Source organism: Coloeus monedula, assembly GCF_965178545.1.
Source record: "Coloeus monedula genome assembly, chromosome: 21".
NCBI lineage: Eukaryota > Metazoa > Chordata > Aves > Passeriformes > Corvidae > Coloeus > Coloeus monedula.
The window spans coordinates 1150662-1167097 of record NC_138801.1 but is presented as its reverse complement, the minus strand read 5'-3'; the positions used below and the strand labels follow the sequence as shown (position 1 = coordinate 1167097).

Below are 16436 nucleotides of genomic sequence, written 5' to 3'. Positions count from 1 at the left end.
AAATTTCCCCAAAGACACCAACACCCATCTCAGCTGCTTGTTATTTCCTTGCTCCTTTGAAGGAGGGAATTCTTCACTATATTTTTCAGCAGTGTGATGTCATTTTTGCTCCATTATGCATCCCCTGATGCAGTGTATCAACTGTACCTGAATTAGGTCTGTGATTGGTGACTGAAATGTGGAGCCTCTCAGGTTGAGACTGCTCTAACATGAGGAAAGAGCCTCTAACTCAGTCCTGATATGACTGCTTGGGAAACTGGGCTTGTAGTGATTTCTACCCTCCATGAGCCAACTAGGCTGTGTAGAGCCTGGAATTTATGTATATGTGGAACAGTAATTACCCTTTGCATGAGGGGATGGTGGTGGGCAGTGCAGTTTCCTGTGGAAAGTGATCATTCCCAAGGAGAATTGGGCTCATTTCTTTGATTTCCAGCAGTTAAAGAGGTTGCCTCTGTTCTGTTGAGCTGTTTCCTACATTTTTCCTCATTGGTATTTCTTGTGTGCTGGGAAGTACACTCTGATTTTTGTGTCTGTGCAGAGCTCGAAGCCTTGGAAGATTGAGCCTATCAAAGCTCCAAAGAAGCACGGTTCTGCTCGAGCCTCTTTGTACCGCGAGCGCTCCAGGCGATGCTTCTATTGCAGCATTAGAACCAAATAACCTTTTGTGGCTTTGACCTTTTACCTTTTTCTTCTTGCAGACATAAAACCAGCCAACGTGTTTATAACAGCCACAGGGGTGGTGAAGCTGGGAGATCTTGGATTAGGCCGGTTTTTTAGTTCTAAAACCACCGCAGCACATTCCTTAGGTAAGCTGGTACTCGTTAAGCAGGGCCTGGCGCGTGCGGTCAGCTCTGATGTTCAAACGCAGGGTGTCCGTCCTCCCACGGTGACACGAGTGGGAGTCAGGGGATGGGGACTGCATTTCCAGCCGTGGGTGTTTTAAATGCTCTTTGAAGGCATTAGTAAGTGTCTTCTGTTTTAAAATCCATTTGGTTTTTTCTTTTCTGGAAGGCCTGGCCTGGTGTGTGTTTTACAGTAAATGTAACAAACGCAGCTTTTCCACGTTTGCCTGCACTGTGCTTGCTGGAATTCAATGTTACCCCCAATACCTTTCACAGCAGCTGCTTATCAGGGCTCTGCCCTGACTGGGGCTGTGACTGCTCGAGGTGGGTGAGCCCTCATGGCTCATCTGTTCCAAAAAGGGACTTCACTTGAAATCTGGCTTATGCTTTAAACATCCATCTTCTCTTCATATCTTCCACATATCTCAAGGTTGTCTTCCTCATTTTTACTGTTAACATTAATTCCAGTGCAGTAAAAAATTGCACAGTTATGCAGTTCATTCTTTAAGTCTTACAGTATAAAGTATTTCATAATTGTGTCTGTGACCTCTTGAGAGGTGGCTGATTTTCCATTTTTATTAATGGGTCTGAATTTTTTGAGTCCCAAAGGTGCTTCTGTATTACAGCAGTGAAGAAACTTTGGCTTTTGGTGCAATATTTAGGCTCTTTTACACTAATGTCTCTCAGTTGACTTTGGAACACACGATATTTGTTTCACTATTTGTGTTTGTGCAATTCCCTCCACTGAGTGTGTCTTGCTGAATCCTTTCTTAGATGTGAACAAATTTCGTTGCTAATACTGGCCAACAGCACCGGGTTTCTCAGTGCACGAGGAAGGAAAATACCTGCCTTGTTTTGAGTGTGCTTAAAAAATAGGAGGCATTTCTATAGTTCACTTTCATAAAATAGATTTCCCTTTGTATCAAGAGCTGTCCTAGGATGTATCTCCACCGTACTTAATAGATGAAAATAAATCCTCTTCACAGGAAGTTACAATCACATCATCTGAACAGGCCAAAATATGATCACGTCTAATTATATGATCTTATCCAGTTTGACTGCTGCACTTATTATATTAATAAGAATAAATTGGGGCTTGGAAGCTGGCTGCACATGTAAGCCAAGCTTGTGACCTTTACCAGGGCTGCTCTCTCTTAATTGAGAAAGCTGGAGTAGGAAGAGCTCAGCGGCCGGTGCACAAACCCTGCCCTTCCTCACATCACCGGTGTCCTGCAAACAGGTGTGAGGTGCAGGACACTGAGGGAGCAGCAGTGAGTGAGACTGGAGGTGTTGTGGGAGGGATGGACACATCACCATTTCCAGCGGTTCTTGGATCCAAGTGAAAAAGAATATTTTAACAATCAAAAAATATGCAGATGTGAAGCTTCTTTCTATGTTTTTGATAATTTGCCAGAGACAGAGGTTTTGTAGCAGCAGGAAATCGACTGATCTTGGGTTTGGTTTAATTAAGACATTTGTTGAAGGAGCTGTGAGGGATGAACACCCCACACCAGAGCGGGGCACCCGTGCGGGCTGGGCTGCGACGCCGAGCGCGGGCACTTCGTGGTGCTGCGTTGCCCCGGCAACCGCCCTGAACCATCATTTCTCTGGCTGCTGACCCATGAATTGAATGTGCGGCTTATGCAAATATATTCATCTCATTTCTCCCTTTGGTTGTATTTGCTAGCAGCAGACTGGCATGAAAGGGCATCAGGCAGTCCCGACCCGGCTGACAGGTGTAGCAGGGGCTCGGCAGCGCCCGCCGCGGCGGTGGGAACGGAGCCGTAATTAGAGCAAGGAACAGAATGAACGTCAGATGAATTACCAGGCAGCAGATCATATTTGTCAGGAAGGATTGCATACATAAAAATTAAGTGACAGTACATGCCGGGGTAATGAAAGAAAAATGAAAGATTTGCCTGTACACAGCTCGTGAGATGCCGGCGAGCACCGTGCTTTGAGCGCTGGCGGGAGCTGGGAGCGGTGCCGGGGCAGCGGGAGACCTTGTGGCAGGGAAAGCCCTGGCCCCTGGAAAACCTCCACAGGCACACCTGCCAGAGGGGCAGCATGGACACCTCCAGCCTCCCGTGGTGCTGGGAGAGGCAGCAGGAACCAGCTGGGGCTGCGGGAGCTTAGAGGGCACCCCCTCAACTGCCACTGCCTCTTCTCCCTGGAGAGAAGACAGGAGATACTTTTCCATAGGGAAGAGCTCCTCCCATACGAGCCTTACCAGCAAATTCATGTTTTAAAGGTACTGGGCATAGCTAAGGTGACTTCTACTACTTGTTACAACATGGTGGTTCACCATCCTTCCCTAATTTCGGACTTTGGCAAACTTAACATTAAGCTGGTAGATCTTGTTTTAATAGGAGCTCTAATAAATACAGAGAATTTCCATTAATATTACAATGGATAACTTTTTTGACAACTGGTATAATGTCTGGTTTTAGCCAAATAAACTTGGCATTATCCAGAGCTTCTGACTGGCTTTACATTTTGAGGAAACAAGAGGAATAAGAAAAACAACCAACCAAACCCCAAAAGAAACCAATTTTACACAGAACAGTCTTGTTTTGGAGCAGATGATTTATTATTTATTCTTGGACAAGAATATACTTGGAGCAGATTTTCCTTTCGGGAGATTCACATAAGTCAAAATCTTCCCAGTTTAGAACGTGCCAATAGCCCTGGATTGGAGTACACGGGGTTACACATTCCTTCTGGTTCCTGCTTGGATGTGAGGATGAACAGCAAGGAACTGAAGAGCTCTTCAATAAATGGACCATTTGTCTGCCTTTTTTTCTTTCTTTTGCTTGCCAAGCCAGTTTGCTATCTGAAACAAAATCCCTGGGCTTGGAGGAGCTGGTAATCAGGACTTGGTAAGAAAAAATGGACACAAGAAATCCACTGAAAACGTCACCAGCCAATATTGTGTGTGTTTGGAGTTCTGGCCTTTTGGTTTGCCTCTAGTATAGTATTTGTGGAAGAAAAGAGAGATGCAGAATTGCTGCAGGTAGATTGTACTATTTACATGTGAAAAACCAGCCAACCAAAAAACCCAACCCAACTACTGAACTAAACTTGAGTTTGGTAGGGTTGTGTGATTCAATAATAATAATGAAGAAAAAATAGAGAGCTTAGGGCAGCAGGCCTTGTAACAACAGCTGCAATATTATGCACAAAATATTGGGGTTTTTTAAGAGTAAATAGATTTCATCTGCTTTTTTGGTTTTGTTTCTGTCATGAAAATTGGGGGGGGGGGGGGGGCACCTCACACTGAGATTTGAAGGAATTTAAAGTCTATTTGAGTGTGTTTGACCACAGTTTAACCTCAGCTAGTTCCCAAATTCTCCTGGGAAAAGACCTGAGCTGCCTTGTTGGAAATACACCCAAAAGAATGCAAAAGTTTAGAAAGAGATACTTGAGGCCTCAACTCCTTTTAAATAGTGCTGTACATTTTTCTTGGTAACCTACAAGTGTGGATGGAGAGGGTGAGCCAGGTGAGAAATCCAGACTCGTTTTCCAGCAGAATTGCTTCCCTGCTGTCTTTGCATCACCAGGTAGCACTAAAGCATGCTCAGGAATTTTTCTCAGCTCTGTGTGTGTTCATGGAACATGCACTAGTGTTGCTCATGTTAAAGCTAAGCTAATAGTTCTGGGAAAACTTTATTACTATTTGAAAAACTGGGCAGTTTTTTGTTTTTCATGGAGGCATTCAAAAAGCCTCAATGTACACAGCCTGTAAAAAATATTTGGAAATATTCTGCACTGTCAGTCTAATGCAGTCTGTGTAAAAGTGTGGGAGAGCCTCTGCTGTGCAAGGCTTGTCTGGGTTGCATCAAACGCAGTGAATGAGACTGAGAGAGCCTCCTAAAAGTATAAATCAGATTTCTCGTGGTTTTGCACAGGAGCAGCTAGGGATGAGTTTCACAGGAAGCTTCGCTCATGGCTGAGCCATGTTTGCATATGTGAGAGGAATGGAATTTGAATTTCATTTCTGGAATAACTTTGCCACCTTTGCCTCTCTTCCTAATCTTAATTGGGAATAATTAGGATTTCCCTACCTTGGATGTTGCAGCTATGCCAGGGTTGTTGTAGCTGCCCACGGGCAGTGCTGGGAGAGCAGGAATGCTCTGGCATCACTGAAGTGGCTGATGTTCAAGTGAAGGGTTCCAACTTCCAGGAGTAGAGCAGGAAGCTCCTTCCTTAACCATAATCTTCCCTATGGTTTTGTGACCTTTATAACTTCAAATGTATTGCTCTACCACCTGGTGAGTAACGTTGAATCTGAGCAGTATTTTGTATTTTCAGCAGGGCAGATGCTGAGGAAAGTTTCTGATTAATAGTCTCCGATTAGACTGTTCTTGTCAAATTGACTAATGGGATGCAATGGCGAGCCCCGACTGATTGGACTGGAAGCCTTGTGCAGTTTTCTAGAAGATGCTCATTACAAGAGATTCCCACGTAATGTTGGACAGGCCATAAAGAGAATTGGCCTTGTCAGTCTTTTATCATGACAGTCATTTAAAAATTAATGCATCAGTTTTGAAACGCCGAGACCTGCTTGTTTGTACATTTGCTGACAAGACTACAGTAATGATAGGTAAATGTGCAAGGTGGACCCACAAAATGAGCTCAGGCGTGGAGTGCTCCCAGAGCCATTAATGGGATGGAGCAGCCCCATGGCCCCGATCCAGGGCCGGTGGCGCACTGAGCCGTGCCACAACCCCTGTCACAGCCCTGTCACCGCTGGCACGGCGGCCGGGGGAGGCACGATCTGAACCGACAGTGGGGCCGCCCAGCAGAGCTGCTCCCACGGCAGCAGGGCTGCCTCCGGAGCCCACACGTTGTGATTTGCTCCGAGGTGCCCACGCAGTGACCTGGAATAACTGAGTGCCAGAACAGCCGCGGCTCCGGGGCCCTGGCACCGGCACCGCTGAGCTCAGGGACCAGAGGGAGCAGCAGTGGGGCTGGTGCTGGTGCTCCTCCTGCCAGCCCTGTGCTCCAAGGCTCCTGGAGCTCCTGGCACAGCTGGCAGAGCAGCAGTGAGGAAGAGTTGCAGGTAGGGAGGGGTCTTACACTGCTGCCCTGTGGGGACTTCCAGAAGTGTCTTCCACAACTTCCTGGAATGAATCACCGTTTCTTCTGCAGCTGCTTATTTTTAAGCAGGAGAATGAATCAGTGCTATCCCAGCCAAGTCAGTTCTTGTACAGAAACCTGGCAGATGTGTGGGAATTACTTGGAGAGCTGTACTGTCCATCGTGTGGATGTTGCATGCACATGGGATAGAGCCACAGAAAGCCTCTGAATTTTCTGCTCCTGGTGTCCTGGGAAGTTACTCTGGGTGGTCTAGTAAAAATTACTAACTACTAGTAGGACTCTGGTTTCCCCCTTTCACGGGCAATTAAACCCAGCCAGATCTGGGACTGTGCCAGTCTGACCTGCTCCTCCTGAGCATGGAAACAAAAGTCATCTCCATGTGTTACTTTTCCTATGTTGTCATTTGTATATTTGTATATTACATTTGCAAAAATGTAACTTCTCATTAGGGTACTCTTCACATTGAAAGGGAAGTAATTTCTAAAGGAATGACCTGAAAGCATGAGCTAAGTTCATCGCACAGGGCAGCTGATCACTGAACCATCTTGGGGGTCCAAATAAATTACCTTCTCTGTGCTGGGTCACCTGTGCAGGTGCCAGGGCCTGGGTTTTGCCTCTCAAGGCTGTTGCTTTGTGCCCCAGAACTCATTTGTTTCCCACAGTGTGCAGATCCCTCCATAGGCACACTGGAGAAGGTGGTGCCTGTTCTTCCACCTCCAGCACCATCCTTCAGCTGCTTATTAGTTGTGCAGCTGTCTTCAGGCAGCATTTCAAATGGAGAAATTGTAAACTGAATTTTACAGGCAAATTAAACATTTGCCATCTTGTGAAGAAAGGTCTTTAATTAGGAGAAGGATACAGTGAGTGCCAAAAGGAAAAAAAAAATTGACAGGGGATGGACAAGCAGGGGAAGCAGGAGAAAAGAGCATATACAGTCCTTGGATGTTTTAATAAATGATGTATCTGAGGATTATTTGATGTAGTTGAGACGGCCAGGATGTCTTGTACTTTCAGTACCACAACTGAAACTTATTTAGGATTTAAAAAAGAACCTTTTTGAGGTAAGGAATTTATTAATAATTTCCTGTAACTTCTGTCCAAAATACTGAGTAAATTTCTTTTGATAAAATACAGACTTGTGGAAGTGCATGGAAATCCCCCAGCTTCTGACATAACTTCAAGTAAGAGCAGGGTTTTAAAGTTTGGAATGATTATCTTGTTTTTTTCAGACAGGCTTTGCACTCCTGGCTGGTGCTGGGCTTAGTGTGTCCCCTGCAGGGCCTGGTGACCTGTCAGAGGTCCCCCATGTCACTCTGTGACACTTTGTGCCCTGTCAGGTGAGCACTCAGTGATGTGCTGGCCCCCGAGTCCTGCTCTGGTGTCAAAGTCATGACACCCAGTGCAGTCTGGTGAACCAAGGGGATGATCCCTTCCAATGGCTCTGTCCATCCAAGACACTCTGAAGGTTCTTGGGAGCCTGGAAGGGAAACAAAACATTTCTCAAATGTTAGAAATGCAGAAGATATCTTCAACAATGTTCACCATTCTCTGTTCTGTATGTGATGATAAATTTGGGGCTAATCAGGTCCTGAGCCTTTAATGAAGTTTCTCTCTGTATGACACGGGTTGCACAGTCACTTGTAAGACAATAACCCCTGGTTTGTTTGTTTTTGCAGTGGGAACTCCCTACTATATGTCCCCAGAGCGAATACATGAGAACGGCTATAACTTTAAGTCTGATATCTGGTCGTTGGGCTGTTTATTGTATGAGGCAAGTATCTTCTCACTTTTTTACCCTGCATTTTCCATAACCACACAGTTCAGGACAGGAATTGAGTAGGTCAGGCTGCCTGTAGTCAACTTTTTGAGAATCCTTGGAAAAAGCTGACTTGTGTTTGTTGTGCACTTTCTGAGCATGAATGAAGGGGTTGTGCCATTCAGCACTTGCACAAAGTTAATTTAGGTCACAGCAGATGTGGAGGATGAAGCCATGGAAAGCCAGCTCACTGCATTCCTCCTTCCTGCTGGGAGCAGAGCTCTGTTAGGGCAGCATAGTCAGAGTTTTTCCTGACTGCATTTGTTTTGAAAATAGCAAATTCATTTGAGTGCAGGTTACTGGTTTCTTAGACGGAATTCTGACCAATTGTGGTATTTTAATTTTGGGAACTTCCAATAAAGAAAAGCAGAGGTTTTATGTAATGTGAAGTTGGTGTCTCTAACTACTAGATTATGGCTGGAAGTTTTTCTAATTGTACATTGTCTTACAGCTTGAGGCACAGACCCAGAGCAGGCACGTTTGGATGAACTGCCCAGTGTGCAACTGGTTCTTAAAAGCAATTATTACATGTGTTCTGAAAATAAGTGCTATGATTTTGTAACTGCTTTTGGTTTTGTGATTTCATTTCTAGCAGGGATCATAGGGTATCAAACAGTCTTGTACTCCTTTATAATCTAATCTAAATCTTTTTTTAGATGGATGCTTCTTCCAGTTTAAGTGACAGCGCATGCCAACATTTAGAAAGCTTTTATCCCAGCCCAGAGAATTAAAAATCCCTGGGATATTTAGTCAAGAATATTGCTCACATCCTCTGTGGTTAACAGATTATGGGAACTGGTGACATTTTGCTTCTCAATACAACTTCTGGTAATCACATGGAATTAGAGAATAAACAGACATGTAATTCATTTTGTGAGCACATCAGATGTGAAAACTACTATAGCTGAGCATGGACTTCAGCTGGTTGATTAAACAAACTTTGTAGGACACGACAGGATAAAAGTAAATTTTCCCGTAACATCTGTAAGGCTCTGAGTCGAGGCCTGTGGCCCTACCCTGGGGTGTTGGCCTGGCCAGGTCTGTTGGGAGCAGCTGGAGTGGCCCCAGTCAGACTCCACTCCCTGGGTGCTGCTGCAGTGCTGGGGTGCTCTGAGTCACTCCAGGCTGAGCTCCCAGAGATGGGATTCCAGATTTATGCAGAGAGAAATATTTAGCGTTGTGCTAAGATATGTTTTTGTTGCAGGCAATATGGTCCCCTTATGGCACAGGAGTCTTGGTACTCCTTGTATTTCAAGAAGCTGAATTAATTGCACACTAAACATAATTCTCTGGTAGGAGTAGCAGTACTACAGTAACATCTGAAAGATTTGGCATATGAAGCGTTTTAAAATTTCCTTCCTACGTAGGTAAGCCTTAACTTAGGGAACAGGAGCTGTGAGATACTGCAGATTCCAGGGAGGACTGGACAGGTACCAATTCTATGTTCAGTAGTTAAACAGCTACTTGACTTTTTAAACTTTGTAGAATTCGGAAAATTAAGCATCAGATCTGTGTGTCTTTGAAGGAACTGTTTTATCTGCTCTAATGTCTTGTAAGGAGAGTGTTTTTCCATTTTGCTTAGAAGTAAGGAAGGGATGCTTGTTTGGGTATGAGTCACTTCTGATATTTCTCCAGATAGATTGTGTAGATAAGCTGCAGAGAGATTTAATGTACAAATTGCCTTCAGAGACACGTGTGTCCACTGGAATCCACTTAGGGAACATTGAGGGCTTTGGGACATGATGCCACATAGCACCACTTAACTTTGACATTGATAATCATACAGTGATTTTTATTAAATCTTATCAATATAGTAGTAACTGTCTTCATCCCTCACTTCCTGTAGATATCTGTCAGCAAGATAACTTGGAGGGGATAAAAATAAGTTGTTAATTCCCAGAATGTAGCTACAAGCAATGACTTCAGCAGTTCTGGCAAGACGATCAATTTAAACACTAACAGGGATTCCCATCTCTGGATGTTGAACCAGTCATGCTGCGTGGTGGGCGTTTTCCATGGAGATCTGCCTGGCCTGGGGTAATTGCTCTAATCAAAATGTCAGGAGCAAACCCCAACGCAGCATCACAAACTGTAGTTAGTGAGATACTTGGAGTGCCTGTGGTCACGGCCCTGCAGCCCTGACTGCTGTAGTCACAACTGGGTGCTCTCTCTTCCACTTTAATTCCCTGCATTTACTATCCCAAACCCCACAGTATTTCCTTTTCATTCCTCCCCTTTTGCACATGAGCACTTAACCTAGAGTGAAAAGTTAATGGGAATTGGAAAATCCCTCTCACCCTCACTGGCATTATTGATGTGTGTATCAAGATCTTGGAGACTCTGTTTAACCCTTGCTTGCTTTCTGTGCTTTCCCTAATGCCCCCATTAGTGCTCTCCCTGGAACAGTCTGTGCTGGGCTCTCCAGTTTGTTTTAACAGATTGAGAGCAGTTTGCTATCAATCCTAACTGGGGAGTAGAGTCTCTAATGGGACTCTGTAATTTTTCTCCCACTGATATGCCTGCTACTGTCATGACAGTAATGAAGTAACAGTAGCACTTCCCCTTTTACTTTCAAAACCTTCCAAACGCTCTTGTCCTGTGCTGGGCTCTTCAGGATCCTGTCAGAAGACTTGTCACCCCTCAGGTCTGCGGGTTTGTGAGGAGTAACTTAGTGTCACTACTAATAGTAGTGGTGAGGAGTGAGGAAGAAACATAGTAACTTCAAGTTCTTTGAAAGATACGTGTATGTTTTAAACAAAGAGTGGTTTATCTTGGTGTGTCCTGCATGCTCAGCACTTGGATGTGTGTTAGTGGTGGTGAGGTTTTGGTGAGACCCCCTGGCTGCAGCCCCTTCCTGCAGTGCCTCTGGGAATCCAACCCAAACCCAGCATTTCAACCCCTGCCCTCATCAAAACAGTTTCTCTGACACCAAATCACTAATAATCCATCAATCTTGGTTCCTCACTGTGGGGTAATAGATTGGAAGATTTGGTATTGGCTCTCTTCAATTCTGCTGGGAGCTCACTGTGTGTCAGAATGAGCCAGAGTTCTCCAGACACTTTCACTGCACAGGTAACGAGCAACAGACCATTAATCATCAAATAACCACCTTAAAGCACAGTGAGAAGCATCAACTTCAGCTGGCCTCGGGATGAAACTGAAAGGGGAAAAAGACCACATTGATGAGGAACATTTTCAGTAGTTTCATTCTCAAATCAGCCTGGGATACTCTGTTCTAAATAGCAGATTTCCAGCAGGAGATAGGTTTGTTTTGAGGTTGTTTTGGGTTTTTTTAAAAGATGATGTGCATTGCTCATGCTTACAAGATCCTTCATATTCTAAGCAGCTAAATATCCAATGATTGAGAGAGATGATTGTATCTGAGAGGATTTCAGAGTTGTCTTAGAGCCAGTTTGAGTTCTTACTGATGGGTTGGTGGTCTGAGCATCCTATTTCTTGGGGTTTTTTTCTTTGGAAGCCTGGCAGAGCCTGGCACCAGCCCTACAGGGGCTGCAGAGCTGTTGGGATCTCGGAGCAGCCTGGGCTGGGGCAGGCTGGGGGCAGCAGCATCCCTTGCTCTGCTCACTGGCAGAGAACAAAATTGGCTCTTGCAAACTGGCAGCGCCGAGGGCTCTCAAATCCTTTGTGTTTCTGAAGCGTTTTGTTTTTTTCTCTCCAGATGGCAGCTCTGCAAAGTCCCTTCTATGGAGATAAAATGAACCTGTTTTCTCTTTGCCAAAAAATAGAGCAATGTGACTATCCACCTCTTCCAGCTGAACATTATTCTGAAAAGGTAAATTGGGAGTGTGGTTGCAGGGGAATGGGGAGGTGCAGTGAAGTTCCTGCTGGCACAGAGAAAGGGAACCCAAGTGAGAACCCCCCACATCCAGGGAAGAACAGGGGAAATTACTTTTGTGGTGTCTGAATATTGACAACCTAAATCAAAACAAAAAAGATTTCTTAATATGGGGAATATTGTGAAACTGAAGATCTGTGAGGCTGGCAGAAACCAGCAGTGAGCCGTGGGAAAGCCCTCTCCTTGCTTCCTTTCCCATAAAACATTTCATAAAAGAGCACTGATATGTTTGTTTATGAAGTCTTCAGTGTGTGACAAAGCGGGGAAGGATTCATTTTAAGAAAAAGAGAAGAAAAGCCATTTAGTTTAATGCAATAAGCACCTCTACAGCAGCTGCATGAGGGCTTTTTGAGTCCGGGTTTGTGTGTCTGAACATGAATGGGGAGCAGCATCTGAACCAGTGCATAAACCCCGCTGTCCCAGTTCCTGCTCCCCCAGCTGCAGACATGTGCGTTGGGTTTCCTCAGGGCCTCTTGAGATGAGCTTGACTTTTTTCTGCCTCACCTCGACAAAGCAGCTGGTTTTCCTTAACCTCCTCATTCCTTACATTTGCCTTCTATTTGAAGGGAAATGGCTAATGGAATTTTAAATGTTCACTATATCCCGTGGGGTTTTTCTTTTGTTTCACTCTACCTCAGCATCCTGAGGAGGAGGCAGGATGCCGGGAAATACTGAGCACAGCCACTCTGGCCTCTGCCCTGGGAGGGACCCTGTGCCACACTTTACTTTTTGCTTTGTTTTTCCTTACCAAGTAACTCGTGCAAAACAAGGCTTTGAGAACTAGTCTGTAAAAGTGAATTTTAAAATTTTTTTGCCCCAAGCTCCGTAGCAGCGCCCGGCTCTGCGTGTCCCTTTGCCGTGCTGCTGCAGCTTGCATTTCAGGATATGCCTGTTGGCAGCAGGAATTAGTGTAAGTTGACAGATGTGTTTCCTGTCTTTACAATTACTGTCTGTTTGCTTCCCTCTGGCAGTGCTAAAGAGTGCATGTAGTGCAGTGATACAGTTGGGGTGAGAAGGATGGTTTAGAGCTCAAAGGCGCCGGGTCCCACAGAACTCCAGATGGTTCATGCACTATTAACTGGATGCTGGTGGAGGCTGTGCCTGTGGCTGCAGCTCCTCAGCTGCTGCTGGTGCTCACTGGAACAGCACAAACAGGGAATTGGAACAGGATGCCACCACAAACAGCATCCAGTGTGGTACTTCCTTGGAACAAGAAAGAGGAACAAGGCAGCGTTTGCGGCAGAGCCCCTGCTTTAGTTCTTTCAGGGATGTTCCTCTTCTCTGTGGCCGTTTGTGCCTTGCCAGTCCAGGCCGTCCTGTGAGCAACTGCATGCTGCTGGAAGCAGGAGGAGTTGAGATCCAGCCAGGATTGGTTTTCTATATTGGGAACAAATTTGCTGGTAACTGGAGATGCTGGCTGGTGGTGCTGATCCAGGCTCAGCCCACTGGTTCCTGTAGGTGCTGGTGAATGCCTGTGAGGACAGAACTGCCTGGGCTGTGTTTCAGTGCTGCAGTCACAGGGGAGCACAGGTACTGTTTGGACAAATGGTACTGATAGCACAGGCCCTGGGCAGAGTAGAAGCATTTTCAGTTGCTTGCGGGAGTTTTGTGGTCAGGGCTGAGATACATGCTCGCTCTTTGGGGTCTCAGGGTTATGAAGGCAACAATGTCCCTGCCCTGAGCTGCTCAGAGTCACCAGAGAATGGGGCAGGGCCAGGCAGCAGGTCTGGGTTGGGAGCAAGGACTGGGCCTTGCTCCATCCAGAGCTGGAAACTTCGGGTATGTTTGTTAATGCAGCTGAAGTCGTGTGCTTGATAGCTCTATGGCCATGCTTTTAATTACTGTTAAAATAATTGGCACTGTGGCTACTGGGAGGATGTGAGAAGATCAGAGGCTCAAGGCTGTTTCTCCTGGTGCCTCAGGGGTACGAGCAGCTTTCAGTGTCTGTATAATTAAAAGCTACAATCTTTCATGTGCACAATAAAGAGGGCTGGGAGGTGGGGAGACTCCAGCTCTTCTGCATTTTATTTATTAAACATAATCAATGACCAGTTTCTCCTCCTCATAAAGGTTTTTAGGAAACACCAAGATCTCATAGTTGTGTCCAGCAGCTTAAGATACACAAGTGCCAGTCAGACTTGTTACACTGAAAGGCTTGAGCGGGTTTAGTGCCGGGGTTGGTGCGGGAAGGGCAGCACAGCTGCTGTTCCTGAGAGCTCTGCTGAGTGTCCGCCTTTCCTCAGTTCCCTTTCACTGACAGGTCCTCCCTCTCCTCCCACCTCAGTCACTCCCCTTCCCTTCCCTTCCCTTCCCTTCCCTTCCCTTCCCTTCCCTTCCCTTCCCTTCCCTTCCCTTCCCTTCCCTTCCCTTCCCTTCCCTTCCCTTCCCTTCCCTTCCCTTCCCTTCCCTTCCCTTCCCTTCCCTTCCCTTCCCTTCCCTTCCCTTCCCTTCCCTTCCCTTCCCTTCCCTTCCCTTCCCTAGCGCTGGGTGCACAGGGTCTCCTCCTGCACAATGTAAAATATTCTGGGGTGGAGGAAATTTAAATCTTTAGTGACAATTTGGTGGAAAAGGTTATTCCTGGCTCTTCTGGAGGTGGGACACACAGACAGACACATGCCTGCAATCTGCCCAGCAACATGTGTATAAGAGGTTCCCCTCTCCTGGTGCGGCCTCCAGCCCTTGGGCAGACATTCCTGCAGCCTCTTCCAGGAAGACAGCAGTGGATTCACTGACATTTGCCTGTTTGCTGTCTTGCAGCTGCGGGAGCTGGTGAGCATGTGCATATACCCCGACCCAGATCAAAGGCCTGACATCAGTTACGTGCACCAAATAGCCAAACAAATGCACGTGTGGACCTCGAGCACATGAGCGCCGCGGCCGCGCAGAGCCAGCACAGCTCAGTCTTACTTGAATTCTTTTTCTCAGCTGAAAGCGACTGGTGCCAGGTCACACAGGTGGGAGGTTGAGCACTCACAGCAGAGGCTCCATCATTTGCAGGTTATTTGATAAGGACTCTTACAGGTGGTCGTGCTTTAACGTGAAGATTCTGTGAGGTATTGCAAGTGATTCTTTTTATTTTTTATTTTTGAGGCCAATAATGTTATGGATGTAGATCATTTAAGGGTCCTTTCTTAAAACTGTCGTGTGTAATCTAGGATAGCCGCTATTACTGAGGGCTCGGCCTTTGCCAGACCTTCTATCTTAACTGTAATGTGAAATATTGAAATAATTCCTTCAGTGAAATCACTTTATACTAATGTAAGAATTACCATAGATTTTGTGTAATTTGTATAACTGCTACTTTGCCTCTTCTGCAAATGGTTACTAGGAAATTCAGTTTTTACTTGGTATATTTTAAAGCAGTCATTTATGTTTTTATTAATTTCCTCCTCTTCAGACTTAGGAACTGGGACAGGTTGGGGGGTGGGAAACACTTTTGTTTCATGATTTTTTTTTTTTTTTTTTTAATTGAAAGAGTATTTTGCTGATGCATTTCTCTGTCAGAGATGAGTTAAACATGAGCCTGGGGAAAAGAAGACAAACAAGCCAAGCAAACCCCAACCAGCCTTGCTCCTGCAGAGAATTGCTCCTTACCCTCATTTTTCCCTTTTGGAATGGTTCTTCTTCACCTCCAGGTTCTTGTTTAAAACCAGTGTTTATCAAAGCCAACTCAGTTTTGGTGCAGAGACTTTTACATGTTCCATAGTACATCGGGTACTACCAGTGGAACTTCAGCAGTGTTTTAAACACTTGGAAAATTTTTTAAAAATAAATGAAATGCTTTGTGTATGAAATTCTGCATAGGATCAGCCCCTTCTCTCAAACTGTGAAAGCTCACTACAGAATGTGAATGTTTATAAAATCTCAGCCTGATCTGAAGGAGTCATCGTCTTTAACTGCATGAAAATTGTCAACCAGCTAAATTCATTCATTGAATCAATGATTTGTTTCATTACTGTCAATGGAAATACTCACTGCTTTAGGAACAGCCGTGGATTCACGTTCCAGTGTCTCCATTCCATGTGCCTGTCGGGAGGAGCAGGGCTGCACCCGGTGCTCCAGAGGAAATCCCTCAGCCTGTGCTGCTCCAGTGCCGCTTCCACATGTGACAGGGGCTCGTGCCAATGTATAGATTTGTGTGTGACAGTTCAAATGCAGCCTGTGCCTGTTTTTTTTCTTAAGGAAAGCTTACAATCCTTAAATTTTTTTGAACTAAGATTAGGGTTAGAGGGTTACATACATATATATGCTTTTAGTGGATTTTTTTAACCTACTTTTCTCTACTTTAAGGAAAACTGCAGTGCCATCTTCAACTACTTCCTCTCAAATTTGGGAATAATTTTATGGGATACCAAGAAAAGCCATTAATTGCTGTGAATATGGTTGGTATTATTAATGCAAGGTGCCATTTTACTGAGGCTTCTCAGCAGAAAGTTGAGGCTGCTGCTCACAGGAGAGATGTGGGAAATTCAAATCAGCAGGAGAACATTGTGGAGGCACCAAATGGCTCCCACCATTCCCATGCCAACCAGCTTGGTTATTTATACCAGCTTCTTTAGCACTTCCCAGAGTTCAGCCTGAACCCCCTCTGGTTCCACTGCAGCTTTCCTTGGAGCCATGGCTTCCAGGGAAGCTCAGCTCAAAAATGAGTATCTGGAGAAGTCTGGTCACTTTCTTGCTACATAAAATTTCTTAGTGCTTATAAAGAAATGTATTTCAAAAAGTAATTTTTTTGCAATTGTGCATTTTTAAATAAATAAAAAAATATTTCCAAAATAAACACCTTTGTTTAAAAAACAAAAAAAGTCCAGTGTTAAAGGTC

The 16436-nt window shown here is 45.1% G+C and overlaps 1 protein-coding gene across 2 annotated transcripts in view; it reads left to right on the top strand.

Annotated features, from left to right (window-relative positions):
- The window catches only part of NEK6 (NIMA related kinase 6), a 46850-nt gene extending 30456 nt beyond the window's left edge, over positions 1-16394 (top strand). For both annotated transcript variants that reach the window (XM_082295277.1, XM_082295278.1), the window contains exons 7-10: positions 699-806; positions 7619-7713; positions 11438-11551; positions 14372-16394. In XM_082295277.1, the coding sequence (XP_082151403.1) occupies positions 699-806; positions 7619-7713; positions 11438-11551; positions 14372-14482 (428 nt within the window). In that variant the 3' untranslated portion in view covers positions 14483-16394. The remainder of the gene's footprint in view (positions 1-698; positions 807-7618; positions 7714-11437; positions 11552-14371) is intronic.
- The last annotated feature ends 42 nt before the right edge of the window (positions 16395-16436 follow it).